This window comes from Ictalurus punctatus, unplaced genomic scaffold (genome assembly GCF_001660625.3).
Source record: "Ictalurus punctatus breed USDA103 unplaced genomic scaffold, Coco_2.0 tig00006747, whole genome shotgun sequence".
In the NCBI taxonomy this organism is placed as follows: domain Eukaryota; kingdom Metazoa; phylum Chordata; class Actinopteri; order Siluriformes; family Ictaluridae; genus Ictalurus; species Ictalurus punctatus.
The window spans coordinates 30,001-45,000 of record NW_026521119.1 but is presented as its reverse complement, the minus strand read 5'-3'; the positions used below and the strand labels follow the sequence as shown (position 1 = coordinate 45,000).

At 43.4% G+C, this 15,000-nt stretch overlaps 2 protein-coding genes across 2 annotated transcripts in view; both read left to right on the top strand.

Annotated features, from left to right (window-relative positions):
- spata5l1 (spermatogenesis associated 5-like 1) overlaps nt 1-3,975 on the top strand; it is a 5,441-nt gene extending 1,466 nt beyond the window's left edge. Inside the window, exons 2-9 of the mRNA XM_017466061.3 lie at nt 1-201; nt 596-781; nt 924-1,109; nt 2,204-2,413; nt 2,495-2,722; nt 2,837-2,971; nt 3,432-3,557; nt 3,679-3,975. The exon at nt 1-201 is cut by the window's left edge and continues 882 nt beyond it. Coding sequence (XP_017321550.1) covers nt 1-201; nt 596-781; nt 924-1,109; nt 2,204-2,413; nt 2,495-2,722; nt 2,837-2,971; nt 3,432-3,557; nt 3,679-3,828 — 1,422 coding nt within the window. The 3' untranslated portion in view covers nt 3,829-3,975. The remainder of the gene's footprint in view (nt 202-595; nt 782-923; nt 1,110-2,203; nt 2,414-2,494; nt 2,723-2,836; nt 2,972-3,431; nt 3,558-3,678) is intronic.
- Nucleotides 3,976-6,560: 2,585 nt separating this feature from the next.
- cunh15orf48 (chromosome unknown C15orf48 homolog) lies at nt 6,561-8,888 on the top strand. Its single transcript, XM_017466115.3, has 5 exons — nt 6,561-6,670; nt 6,821-6,868; nt 8,050-8,138; nt 8,236-8,296; nt 8,588-8,888. The coding sequence occupies exons 2-5, from the start codon at nt 6,824-6,826 to the stop codon at nt 8,654-8,656; spliced, it is 264 nt and encodes an 87-aa protein (XP_017321604.1). The 5' UTR covers nt 6,561-6,670; nt 6,821-6,823; the 3' UTR covers nt 8,657-8,888.
- Nucleotides 8,889-15,000: the final 6,112 nt, after the last annotated feature.

The following is a 15,000-nucleotide window of genomic DNA, read 5'->3' as shown; positions in this document are numbered from 1 at the left end:
GTGCTCTTCATCGATGAGATCGACGCGCTGTGTCCGAAACGGAGCTCCAGCACCGGAACCCCGGAGAACCGTCTCGTCGCTCAGCTCCTCACCCTCATGGACGGAATCGGCAGCGATGAAGGGTTCGTCATCATCGGAGCCACCAACCGGCCAGACGCCCTCGACCCGGCGCTCAGGAGACCCGGTCGCTTCGACAGAGAGGTACAGAACCGACAGAACCCGAAACATCATCTTCATCATCCTCATCATCACTTACACCGCATTTAACTTTCCAGCATTACTCCACATCTGTGTCTCTATCAGGAACAAATACTCAGCACATTCTCATCTGATGGAGGGAAGTAAAGAAAAAGGATGGCAGGAAAGAAAGAGAGAAAGGGATGAAAAACACAAAGGTAATAAAGCTGGAAGAAAGAAAGAGAGATGAAGAATGTTCTCCTCAAAATGTGGAGGAAGAAAAAAACCAAAAAGAGAAAAGGAAAGGAGAGAAAGATAGAGAGAGGAAAGAGGAATAAAATGGAGAATAGAGTCTGTAATAAAGAAAGACTGTGTGTGTGTGTGTGTGTGTGTGTGTGTGTGTGTGTGTGTGTTACAGATAGTTGTAGGTGTTCCCACTCTGCAGCAGCGGTACCGGGTTCTGCAGTGTGTGTGTCGCAGTGTTCCGCTCTCCGCGTCTGTAGATCTCAACTCCATCGCCGAGATGACGAGCGGATACGTGGGGGCGGATCTGAGCGCGCTCAGTAGAGAGGCAACGCTGCAGGCTATACTACACTCTACACAGGTAGCATACAACACACAACATACACACACACACACACACACACACACACACACACGGAGTACACACACAACACACACACACACACAGATCTGAGAACACTGTTCAGCTCTCAGTTATAGTTTGGACTCTGGTGTTCTTTCAGGGCGGAGCTGGAAATTCCGGCCAATCAGGGGGTGAGGATGGTAAAGTGAGAATGGAGCATTTTGTGAAAGCGTTGCGATTGGTCCCTCCCTCCTGCCTGAGGAGCAGTGTGGGCGTGGCTGAGTTTACACCTGTGAGCTGGGAGCGAATCGGAGGACTGGAGGAAGTAAAGCTCAAACTCAGACAGGTGAGGAGAGAAAACACACACATCTCTCATACACACACACACACACACACACTCTCATTCATATACACACACACACACACACACACTCGTATACACACATGTACACATACACACACACACACACACACACTCGTATACACACATGTACACATACATACACACACACTCTCATTCATATACACACATGTACACATACACACACACATCTCATACACACACACATACACACTCTCATTCATATACACACACACACACACTCGTATACACACGTACACATACACACACACACACACACTCGTATACACACGTACTCATACACACACACACTCTCATTCATATACACACACACACACTCGTATACACACATGTACACATACACACACACACATCTCATACACACACACACACACACACACATATACACACATGTACACATACACACACACACACACATCTCTCATACACACACACACACACTCATTCATATACACACATACACTCTCATTCATATACACACACACTCGTATACACACATGTACACATACACACACACATCTCTCATACACACACACACACACACACACACATACACTCTCATTCATATACACACACACACACACTCGTATACACACGTACACATACACACACACACACATACACTCTCATTCATATACACACACACACACACACACACATATACACACATGTACACATACACACACACATCTCATACACACACACACACATATACACACATGTACACATACACACATCTCTCACACACACACACATACACTCTCATTCATATACACTCACACACTCGTATACACACATGTACACATACACACACACATCTCGTACACACACACACACACACGTACACACACACACACATCTCTCATACACACTCTCATATACACACATGCACACGCACGGGTACACATGCACACACACACACACACACACTCATATGTCAGTCTTCCTGTTTTTTTGTCTTTTTCTCATCTTTTACTTCTGTGTACTTTTTTTACTTACCTTTCCCTTTTTTATTTCTTTTTTATAAATGTTAATTGTGTGTGTGTGTGTGTGTGTAGAGTGTGGAGTGGCCGATGAAGTTCCCCGAGGCGTTTGTGCGTATGGGTGTGTGTCGTGCGCGGGGTGTGTTACTGTACGGGCCGCCGGGCTGCGCTAAGACCACGCTGGTGAAAGCAGCAGCATCTTCATCACACTGCAGCTTCCTCACACTGAGCGGGGCGGAGCTGTACTCTCCCTACGTAGGGGACTCGGAGAGGACACTCGCTAAGGTACACACACATACACACACGCGCACACACCCGCACACACACACAGCTTCTCTGAATAAATTCATCACTCTCGTCTCTCAGCTGTTCCGTCAGGCGCGAGCGTGTTCTCCCTCCGTTGTGTTTCTGGATGAGATTGACAGCATGGTGGGTTGTCGTGACGACGGAGGCGGTTCCTGTGGTAGCAGTGTACAGGCTCAGGTGTTGTCTGTCCTGCTGAATGAGTTAGACGGTGTGGGCTTTAAAACCGCTGAGAGACGAGGGACAGCACCGAGTAAGAGGGACAAAGAGAGAGCACACAGAGACCAACGGGTCAGTAACCATAGCAACAACATCATGATAATAATAATAATAATAATAATAAACTGGATTATAGGTTTCAAGTGCTATACTGTACGTGTGTGTGTGTGTGTGTGTGTGTTACAGATGCAGCTACAGGAAGCATGTAATCAGGATGTGATGATTGTTGCTGCCACTAACAGGCCGGACATGTTGGACAGCGCTCTGCTCCGCCCTGGACGATTCGACCACATCATATACGTCCCCCCACCTGACCTACAGGTAACCTATTAGCTCCACCCACAAACACCTGACCCTACAGATAAACTTTTAGCTTAACATAACTAACCCCTAAAACACCAACCCCACACCCTACCCCCGACTCTGCGCACTTTGCTTCTCTAGAGCTCCATTATTAGATCGTGTACAGTAGCACTACTTGTATTGTTCTCCGCTTGATAGATCACTTTGCCTGTATTTCCTCATTTGTAAGTTTGGATAAAATCATCTGCTAAATGAATAAATGTCAATGTAAATGTGGCTCCTCCCACCTTTACCCTGCCTGACGCTACAGATAACATTTAGCTCCTCCACAAATACTTTACCTGAACTATAGGAATATTGCTGTCTCCTCCAACAAACACCTGACTGAAAGGTACTGAAGCACTTATACCCAATCCTACCGGACCTATACGTACACTCCACCGTCCCAGAAATAAAATGTGTGTGTGTGTGTTTTCAGGCTCGTCTGGCCATCCTGCAGCTCCACACAGAGAAAATGCCGCTGAACTCGGATGTGTGTTTGGAGGATCTGGCAACCCAGACAAACCTGTTCTCCGGAGCCGACCTGGAAAACCTCTGCAAGGAGGTTACAACCTGTTTATTATTATTATTATTATTATTATTATTACACCCTAGGTAGTGGAGAACGTGGTGTTGAATTAGCTGATTTGACGTGTGTGTGTGTGTGTGTGTGTGTGTGTGTGTAGGCGGCTCTGTTAGCCCTTCATGAAGAAGGTATGAGTGTGTCAGCAGTGCAGCAGAAACACTTCCAGAAGGTTCTACAGAATTTCCAACCATCTATCAGCTCACAGCAGCTCCTGCAGTACCAACAGCTCTTCAAACACAGCTACCGTTAGCATGCCGCGGTTAGCATGCCGCGGTTAGCATGCCGCGGTTAGCCTGCTGTGGTTAAACAGTGTGTTTTTTGGTATGCTAACACTGAGAACATTGTTTAGTGTTTTGTGAGAGCCGTTTAAACTCCTGATTAAAAACTTTTCACTGAATCTAAGGTGTTCTTACTGTAAGTCCAGAATGTCAGGAAATGTGACACACAATGCATATTCACTTCAGTGTGTGTGTGTGTGTGTGTGTGTGTGTGTGGTCTATAAATATGTCCTTTGTGTCATCCGTCTGCTGAAGCCATGACATTTTTAACTCCACAGTCTCTCAGCACTTCAGCAGCCTCCCTGAACAAAAGCTGCTCTACTATACTGAGGGTCAAACCTGCTGTTCCTGACTCCTCCCACTGGGTGGGACTTAGTGTAAACAGGGATTAACCAGGAACTGAAGCCCCAGGCTGACCGCTGTAACGGTCAGGGCCAAATTCCTAATCTCCTCCATACAGTCTCTCGCTTTTATTCTCCCTCAACGCTTTATTTTACCCGTGAATAAATCTGTCTTTGGGAATGGGACCGTATATAAAAATATATAAACATTATTATTATTGTTATTATTATTATTTACATAGTATTACTTTATTTAGTCAGTTGAAATCAGTTAGAAAACATCAGGTTTAGTTTCTTCTACTTAAAAGTTCCACTGTGCGTTTGCTAAAAGGTTTCGGTTCTTAAAGGTTCTTGAGATTAAATTTACTGGGCAGTCATGGGTTAAAGCTCTTGGGCTAAATGTTCTGTTGCTAAAGGTTTTGGAGAAATCTGGGCTGACAGGTTTCATAGCTTAAAATTCATGTGGTTAAAAGTTCCAATGCTTAAAATCTTTAGTTCTAAAAAGTTCCAGTTTTAAAAAAGTACCACCACAAAGAAGTTCTAGTGCTAAAAGTTCCTTTCCTTAAATATTCCAGTGCTAAAAATTCTAGTGCTAAGACGTTGTGTTTTTTAAAGTAAACGTTTTAAAGGGTTCCACTGCTAAAAAGTTTTTTATTTGTAAAAGTTCCAGTTCTAAAATTTCCAGAGCTGAAAAGTTCCAGTTGTAAAAGTTCCTGGGCCGGAGTACCTGAACTAAACATCGTCTTGGTCTTGAACATTCCGGAGCCTAAAGTTCCTGGGTCTTTCTAATCTCATTAGTTTTATAATAGTTGGTGGAAGGTCTGTGCTAACATCTTAACTTTTAACTAGAATTTTTTTTTCTCCATTTTTAATCGTATTTTTATATGAATATAGATTTTTTTAAAAAAATTTTAAATAATTTCAAAGCATATTTAGTTTTTTTATTTTTTGTCTTATTTTTGTTGGCTATAATTGTATATGTTTTATTTTATAGACTGAGCTTGAACGTGATTATAGACTCTCTGTTATGCTGAAACTTTATTAGAAATAAGTGTTAAAGGTAAAAATGACAGTGTGTTGTGATGCTGCTGGACCAGGGGAGGAGCATGGAGGAGTGGAGACGAGGACAAACCCAGTGTATGATGTAACAGTACAGTCTCCTGCTTAATTAATTCCTTGTTGACTTCTGGCCGACACACACACACACACTCACACACACACTAGGGATGTCACGAGAACCGATACTTCGGTACCAAGCCGGTACCAACATTGTTAAAACATGACGGTACTTGTTTTTCTGCAGTAGTGTTGGCACCGTGTGTAACGAAAGTACTGAAAGTACCAGGTTGCGACTCTTCCGGACCTGAAGGGGGCAGCAAATACGTGCAAGTGTTTTAGTCGGTCCGCGAGTGCTGAAGAAGAGGAACGCCTACAAGCACACGGGGAAAACTACAGAAGATTAGCTTAGCTTAACAAGTTTAGCTCCGCCCCCACTCGTTGAGAGGAAAAGGGAGGAAAGCTCGTATGGGTTTCCGGTGTGCGGCCGATGCTAGCGTTCATTTCAGACACGGCGAGGAAACACCTGGGATTTGGAGAAGCAGCTGAAAGCCGGTGCTGTGTCATGTGTGTTTGGGACAGCTGGCGTGAAACCAGCGAACGTTACGCTCCATGTAATGTTAGCGATAGACAGTTATTGTTAACGACGCTAACACGCTGCAGTGTTATAAACTTCCTCCTAATGTTCCTCCATCATCTCCCTCCAGCCCGCGTCCTGTCAGAGACATGCAGTAGTGTCACTCATAATTATTCACACGTTCACGCTTTAATAAATCTCTCTGTCCGACACCACGTCAGTGAATTTATACTAATGCTGCATTCAGAGGACAAGGTGTGTGTGTGTGTGTGTGTGTGTGTGTGTGTGTGTGAGTGCATGCGTGTGTGCGCACGTTTAGGAGTGCACCTCCACTCATTGTCAGACAGTGGTTGATAACTAAAATACCCCCCCCCCCCCCCCTTGCCAGTATCAGCCAGAGGAGGATGTCCTCAGGAGAGTTTTTAATTTTATTTTTTAAATTTTATTTTTATACCACAGCGTGGTATTAACTTTGTTTTTGAGTATCATGTTCTTTTGGTGGTATCGGTACCGACTACTTGATGTTTGGTATCGTGACATCCCTAACACACACACATTTGTGCAGAACCTGCTTATGATGCAGTGAATCCGGCCTCATGGGGTTCGTCACTAAGATCACCTTAGCGAAGCTGTTGCAGTCATGTGGCCAGCAGGGGGCGCCACAGACAGTATGGAGGCTGGTGGTTGCTATGGTGACAGAGTTTCCTGATAGACAGGGTGTGTGTGTGCGTGTGTGTGTACGTGCCATCATCCTCGTCTCAACTGCAATTTAAGGCTGAACTACTGAGACACTGGTGCAGAAACTCACTTTCTCTCAGCGTGACCTCCACTCGGGCTCAGGTGAGTCTGCTCGAGCCATTACACTATATCACATCTTCATCATCTTCATCTTCTTCTTCATCATCATCTTCTTCTTCATCTTCTTCTTCTTCTTCTTCTTCTTCTTCTTCTTCTTCTTCTTCACTGTAATAAGTTTTTTGATTTTTGTAGAAAATGGTGACTGGAGGATTTGTGCAGATGCTCAGGAAGAGAAAGGAGGTCAGTTTTTACATTTTGTTTGTGTGTGTGTGTGTGTGTGTGTGTGTGTGTGTGTGTGTGTGTGTGTGTGTGTGTGTTTAAAATCAGATTAGACTGGAATTTATTGTTGAAACTCGACTGTTGTTGGGAAGTAAACTTGTTGTAGCATGATGAAGCAGAAATATGAGCCTCTAAGGTGAGACAATACACATGAGCAGGGACAACAAATTTCATTTATTTATGCAAATGAGGCTTCATCTGATTAAATATGCGTATAATTTCTAAAAAATAATAATAATAATAAAATTAAAAATAAACCTTTTTTTATGATGTCATAGATAAAATGTTTCAGAAAAGTTTTAGAAAATGCGGTGGGTAAGATCTGTCAAATAAACATTTTTCTGTTGAGGTTTAATATGTTAATGAAACAGTTTAATGAATAATTAAATGCAGTTCATACACCAATCTGACGGACTGATTAAACGTGCCGCTCCTACATGTAGGGTCTCGCATCCGTGTACTCTTAAACAATACACTCTGCAAAAGACAAATAAAACGAACAAAAGGAAAAGGAGATCATTAAAAAAAGAATACAGATTAGTGAATAATACAGATCAGTAGGCCGTGTGATAGAAAGTATTGGCACTCCTCTGCCAGCCCTGATATAGTCAGTAGGTATTTACGTTCACGAAATTTCTGACGGTTACAACTTTTTTAATGTTTGCCTCGTTTCTGATGTTTCTGATGTTTTTGATGTTTACGCGGTTTTTAAACATTTGTGACGTTTCTGAAGTTTTTGCGATGTTTCTAATGTTTGTGGCGTTTTTAACATTTGCAGCGTTTCTGACGTTTTTGATGTTTACGCTGTTTGTAAACATTTGCGACGTTTCTGACGTTTTTGCGACATTTCTGACGTTTGTAACATTTGTTAAATTTTTGCGACATTTCTGATGTTTTTGTGACGTTACTGATATTTGTAGCATTTTTCGACATTATAGCTACGTTTTTGCGACGTTTCTGACGTTTGTAGCATTTTTAACGTTTCTGACGTTTTTGCGACGTTTCTGACGTTTGTAGCATTTTTAACGTTTCTGACGTTTCTGATGCTTGCAACAGATGTTTGATGTTTGCGACATTTGTGATGTTTTTACGACATTTCTGCCATTGTTAAGTTTCTGATGTTTGTGACTTTTCATTCGCAGCTCATCCCTCTGATTGGTTTCATGGCGTTTGCGGCGACTGGAGCCACGTCGGCCTGCATCTACTTCCTGTTCACCAAAACAGATGTTATGTAAGAGTTTCTGATGTGTGTGTGTGTGTGTGTGTGTGTGTTTACTCATCGATAATAAAAGCATTGTAATAAAATGTTGAATCTATTTATTCTACAGACTGAATAAAAACGCAAACCCTGAGCCCTGGGAGAGACTCGACCCGTCTAAACCACAAAAGGTTCCAGACTAATCTTCTGTTTTTATTATTATTTCTTTCTTTCATAAGTGAATCTCATTTCTGCATTTCTTTTTGATTTTTTATATTTGTTTATATAAAAGTCATTTCAGAATGGTATCTATCATGGTTTTTAATAATAATATAAATTCTTTTAATATTTCTGACAGTTTTCCTGTAATGTTAGTGGCTGTGATTGTGTATACTTTATTATGATATTTTAGTTTGTGTTATTTTATATTAATGTGTGTGTGTGTGTGTGTGTGTGTGTGTGTGTGTGTGTGTGTTGTACAGCTCATCACCATCAAGCAGCAGTGGAAGCCGGTGGAGGAACTGGAGATTGTGAAGAAACTGACCAAGTGACATGATCATCTGGCAATAACGCGTAAAGTGTGTGTGTATATAAGACTATACGTGCGTGCGTATAGCTACTGATGATGTATATATTTATTTTGCATGTATATGAGATCTTTATCGCAGCACTGAACCCTGACACTGCTGAATGTGATGATGATGATTGATGTGATGATGAAACAGCGGCTGTACCTCTGCTCTGTGACGGAGAGAAATGTGAATAAAGTGAAGCTGAATTAAAGTGAGTGTGTACTTCCTGAAACAGACTCATCATGAGCTGGAGAAGGGTTGGAAGTTTAAAGTTTATAGATTTGTTTGAGTTACCGAGCGACTGCTGCAATCGATGTGATTAAGTCTGAGATGTCAGTCATGTTCGTTACCTGTTCAGTGATTGGCTGTTGGTTACGAGGTTCCGCCCCTTTCAGAGATCTCCCAGGCATCGTATAGTGCGGGGCGGGACTAGCGAAGAGCACGCTGTTCAGTAACGGTTCAGATTATTTAGATGTGACATTCGTGATATTATTGACATGAGGAGCTCTGAGACATCAGACACATGATTAAAAACACATACAGGAAGTGTGAAATTCAGGCCCACTCTACTGGAGCGCTCCCACTTCCTGTATAATTAACAGCACTTCTGTTAATACACACACACGCGCGCACACACACACACACACACACACACACCATGTTCCACCCTGAGGGTTCAGCGCCTGTTTGTTTTTCATATCAATAATAGATTAATGTTTCTGGGCCACACCCTTCACCATGTTTAATAAGTGTTAGTTTCTCGTTCCACCCTCTGTGTGTGTGTGTGTGTGTGTGTGTGTGTGTGTGTGTGTGTGTGTGTGTGTGTGTGTGTGCCAAGCAAAACAGTACATAACCAGCATTGTGTGTATTATAATCAGACACTGAGAAACTCCTCCCACTCTGCTGACTCATCAAGAGTGTACACACATGAACAAGGAAGTAGGGTTTATTGCTCTGTCACACACACACACACGCACACACACACACACACACACACACATATACACACACACTCACATGCACATTTGTTTTGTTTTTTTATATATCATGCTCTGAGTTATATAGATTTACCTCCATAAGTATTGGCACCTTTAATATCGAATAAGCACAAAAAAAAAATCCAATGTGATATTTTGAACTTAAACATATGGAAACTGTGTATAGTTGTATTTGAACTAGAAATGGCACCTGTCTGATTCCCAGCATCGCTATCCGGCCGATTCCAGCCAAAAATGGTGGATCAGATATTTCAGAGAAACCATATCAGATATCGGATCCTGTCACAAATGGAAAAGATTGGAACTGGGCAGAAAAGTTAACACACAACACAACTGTAAGAGTGTGAACAGTAGCAAAGCGAGTGTGTGTGGTGAGTAAAGTCTTATAAGCACAACCAGCAGCATATACCAGTGTATTGTGGTGTACCAGTAGGACAGGTAATACTGGTGTAGGTGGACGGTGAATCAATGACTACGGTATAGTAAAGAAAACCAACAAGATACGGAGATGGAGTGATTAAACTGGCTAGAGCGTGATGGAGGTAGGACTTGGTGTGGACACTTCAGTATCTTCTGCAGAAGGTTATGAGAGGGATGGGAGGGGTCAACCACTGTTTTGGTGGCTTTACTGATACAGTGTTTGTGATACGATGATGTTCTCTGCTGCAGGATCTCGCCGTCTGATCAGACAGTGACGCTGGTTGTAAACTTGATGTGTTTGAAATTTGATGTTAGTCTGATTAAAGTCCCCAGGAGCCATGTGGTGCAGTCTGTCATTTACTCACCGACCCGTCCTGTATATTTACCCTAACGCTTCCTTTGTATTAGCGTCCAGAGGGATGTCCACAGGAACAATGAGTACAGATGTGAACTCCTGATGCAAATAAAACAGCATTTTACCAGCGTTCATACTGTACAGTACACCATTCTTTGTTTATGTAGATACATAAACCTCCACTGTGAGTCTTACCAGAAAAAGCAGTATCTCTGTCGGCAATGTGGTTCATCAGTCCATCCAGCTGAGCTTGTTATGGAGCCACGTTTCTGTGAAAATAAAGATGCAGCAGTCCATTTGGTTTTCGACTGAGGAGGAGTTGGTGAGTAAAATGGTGGGAATGGTCTGCTGGGGGTTTAGCCTTTAGCCTGGCTTAGATACCGCTTTTGTTTCCACTCACATCACTCGCGGGGTCTTCAGGTGATGTCGAGGTCCTGGGGCCTGCACTCTGCACTCTGTTCCATATTACGACTAACTCCATTTAACAGTTTCTATATTCTTATAAAGAGTATCTTAGAGAGTCTTTCAGAAGTAAAGATGGGCAGAGGTTCACCAATCTGCGAAAAACTGCGTCTACAATTTGTGGAACAATTTCAGAATAATGTTCCTCAACGTAAAATTGTGAAGACTATGAATTTCTCATCATCTACAGGACATAATATCATCACAAGATTCAGAGAATCTGGAGAAATCTCTGTGCACGAGGGACAAGGGTGAAAATCAATACTGCATACCCGTGATCTTCAGGCCCTCAGACGGCACTGCCTTAAAAACAGACCTGTTTCTGTAATGGAAATCACTGCATGGGCTCAGAAACACCTCCAGGACTCATTGTCTGTGAACACAGTTCACCGTGCCATCCACAAACGCTGGTTACAGCTCTATCATGCAAAGAAGAAGCCATATGTGAACATGATCCTGAAACGCCGCCGTCTTCTCTGGGCCAAAGCTCATTTAAAATGGACCGAGGCAGAGTGGAAAACTGTTCTGTAGTCAGACGAATCCAAATGTGAAATTCCTTTTGGAAACCATGGACACCACGTCCTCTAAACTAAAGAGGACTAAAGAGGAGAGGGACCATCCGGTTTTTTATCAGTGCTCAGTACAAAAGACTGCCCAATTAACCTAAGTAGTTGCAAAATGTTCCTCCTGCTGTTTCTTTTTAGTAACACTTACCAGCCTTTTTTTTGCCCCTGTCCCAACTTTTTTGGAATTGGGGTTGTATGTTTATCTATCACAAGTGTGATAAGTTGTATTTGTACAAAGTGTAGAGAGAAAATCCTGTAAGTGTAATAATCTGTGTTTATGAGAACGATGCTAGAGGGGAGATGAGATTTTTTTTGTATTAGTTGAGTGGAAAATTTCAGTTGTTTAATTTTATAACCGTCACCAAGCCCAAAGCCTCCAGGTAACCGGTTCATCAAGCTGCTGGAAACCAAGCCGTGTGTTTGTATTTCTATGAGCAGTGAGGGAAAAAAATACAATAAAATCTTATTTACAATTCAACGGAATCTAAAAGTCATGTGACGCTGCAAGGGTGAAAAATGAACCTCGGTCTATCTATCCATCCATTTCAACTGCTCACAAGCACATTGTTTCTTTCAGGAAGTGTGCTAGTGTAGTGTGTGTGTGTGTGTGTGTGTGGTGATTCTTTATTCTTCCACAGTGAGGATGTTTCAAGGTCAAAATTCTCTGTATATACAAGCAGGCATGAGTTAACCTATAACTCCACTATGTGTGTGTGTGTGTGTGTGTGCGTGTGCGTGTACGTGACTGAAACACATGTCCTGTCACTGTCATATGACGAGGAAGTGGTATTTGTGTGTGTGTGTGCGTGTGAGACCTGAAGTACGTGTAAGTCAGGACTGATTTATCCTCCTGCGCTGTAACCCCTCACACGTGGAGTAGTGGGCGTGTCCGCTAGGCAGAAGTTTATTTTTAATGACAAACTTAAATACACAATGTTTATGTTCAGTACCACAACACTGTCACTAACACTGTTTATGAACAATTATATTTATATATGTAGTTACTGTACATTATATATAAATATATTATATTACTGCCTGCTTCTTTATCTCTATTTATCCCTGTCTGTCTCATCTTCTTTCTGTCTCTCTCTCTCTCTCTTTGTCCATCCCTCTCTCTGTCTTTCTATTTCTGTCTCTTTCTCTAAAACCCTGGAAGGTTGCAGTGTTTCCGGACGCAGTGTTTTGGGACACGCCTCCCAGCTCGACCAATCAGCTCTCATCGTCAATAAACACATCAGCAACATGCTGTTAGGGTATTGGAGGGTGTGGCATTACTCCATCGCTTACCCATAATCCCTAGAATGTGTTTGTATGTGTGTCAGAGAGAGAGAGGGTGATATTAAGGAATTGGGTTGGCAGGAGGACGTGGTGCATGACCTAATTTGCATATTCAAATGATACACTTTGGGTCTGCTATTGTGTTAAAACAGAACCAGAACACACTCTGGTTTATTCTACAGGATGTCTGTAAATGGTGTTGAGTCATAACAGGGAGTGTGTGAGCGCCCGTGTGTGTGTGTGTGTGTGTGTGAGTGAGTGAGTGAGTGTGGAGTTTCCCCGTGATGTGTGGAATCATGCAGCTTCCTGTTCTCATAACAATCACGTCTCTATCTGATCTAAATCTCCATTTGTCCATTTCCTTCCCCGGAGCGCACTCTGTCCCTCTGTTTGAGGATTACTCGGTGTCACTCATGCTAACCTGGTTAGCAGCGAAAACAACCTTGTGGCCGCTAGCTAGCATGATGTTAACTAGCTGTATTAAATTACATACTTTTTTTAAACTAATTTTATGGCTAAGCTGATCCCACGGTTGAAGGAAAGGTTAGAGATGATGTGACAGGATCGGGTTTTTTGATTGGTTGAGCAATTGTAATGTAAGACAGCTAGCAGGGAGGAGTTAGCATCATGCTAGCTAGCAACCACAAGGTTGTATTCAGTTAGCATGCTTTACACCATGTAACTCCAGCCCCACCCACTTACTGACCCACAGATAATTGACAGGATGAAACAGCTACACGTAGTGCTTTGGACTTTGGAATGTGCCAATATACATCTATACGCACACACACGCACGCGCGCGCGCACACACACACGCGCACCTTTATTTTTATGGCAGTTATCATCAGCTCTTTGGAAACGAGATAAGAGCTATTGTTCCGTTTACACAGCTTCTCTGTAGCTGTTGATCCCAGTTAACAACCAACATCCTGAGGTCTGCAAGCTCCTCCCCCTGCCTTCCTGAGGTCTGCAAGCTCCTCCCCCTGCCTTCCTGAGGTCTGCAAGCTCCTCCCCCGCCTTCCTGAGGTCTGCAAGCTCCTCCCCCTGCCTTCCTGAGGTCTGCAAGCTCCTCCCCCTGTCTTCCTGAGGTCTGCAAGCTCCTCCCCCTGTCTTCCTGAGGTCTGCAAGCTCCTCCCCCTCCCTTCCTGAGGTCTGCAAGCTCCTCCCCCCATCACAGAGAAAGAAGCAGTAACACGTTAACCAGGGTTCATTAAAGTTCAACTTCTGTTTATGCGGAGGCTGTTAGCACCATCTTTTGTTTGCGAGTGTGTGTGTGAGAGAGACAGAGAGAGAGAGACAGACACAGAGAGAGAGAGAGAGAGACAGACACAGAGAGAGAGAGAGACAGACAGACACACACAGAGAGAGAGAGAGACAGAGAGACAGAGAGAGAGAGACAGAGAGAGAGACAGAGAGAGAGACAGAGAGAGACAGAGAGAGAGAGACAGAGACAGACAGACAGAGAGAGACAGAGAGAGAGAGAGAGAGACAGACAGAGAGAGACAGAGAGAGACAGAGAGAGAGAGAGAGAGAGAGAGAGAGAGACAGAGAGAGAGAGACAGAGAGAGAGAGAGAGAGAGAGAGACAGAGAGAGAGAGACAGAGAGAGAGAGACAGAGAGAGAGAGAGAGACAGAGAGAGACAGAGAGAGACAGACAGAGAGAGACAGAGAGAGAGAGAGAGAGACAGAGAGAGAGAGACAGAGAGAGACAGAGAGAGAGAGAGAGAGAGACAGAGAGAGAGAGACAGAGAGAGAGAGAGAGAGACAGAGAGAGAGAGACAGAGAGAGACAGAGAGAGAGAGAGAGAGAGACAGAGAGAGAGAGACAGAGAGAGAGAGAGAGAGAGAGACAGAGAGAGAGAGACAGAGAGAGACAGAGAGAGAGAGAGAGAGACAGAGAGAGACAGAGAGAGAGAGAGAGACAGAGAGAGAGAGGGAGAGAGAGAGAGAGACAGAGAGAGAGAGAGACAGAGAGAGAGAGACAGAGACAGAGGGAGAGAGAGACAGAGACAGAGAGAGAGAGAGACAGAGAGAGAGAGAGAGAGAGAGAGAGAGACAGAGAGAGAGAGAGAGAGAGAGAGACAGAGAGAGAGAGACAGAGAGAGAGAGAGAGAGAGAGAGAGAGAGACAGAGAGAGACAGAGAGAGACAGAGAGAGAGAGAGAGACAGAGAGAGACAGAGAGAGACAGACAGACAGAGAGAGACAGAGAGAGAGAGAGAGAGACAGAGAGAGAGAGACAGA

Coding starts and splice junctions, on each gene's coding strand:
- cunh15orf48 (XM_017466115.3), top strand. CDS start 6,824: ATGGTGACTGGAGGATTTGTGCAGATGCTCAGGAAGAGAAAGGAG. Junction 6,869..8,049: donor TGCTCAGGAAGAGAAAGGAG/GTCAGTTTTTAC, acceptor TTTCATTCGCAG/CTCATCCCTCTGATTGGTTT. Junction 8,297..8,587: donor ACCCGTCTAAACCACAAAAG/GTTCCAGACTAA, acceptor TGTGTTGTACAG/CTCATCACCATCAAGCAGCA.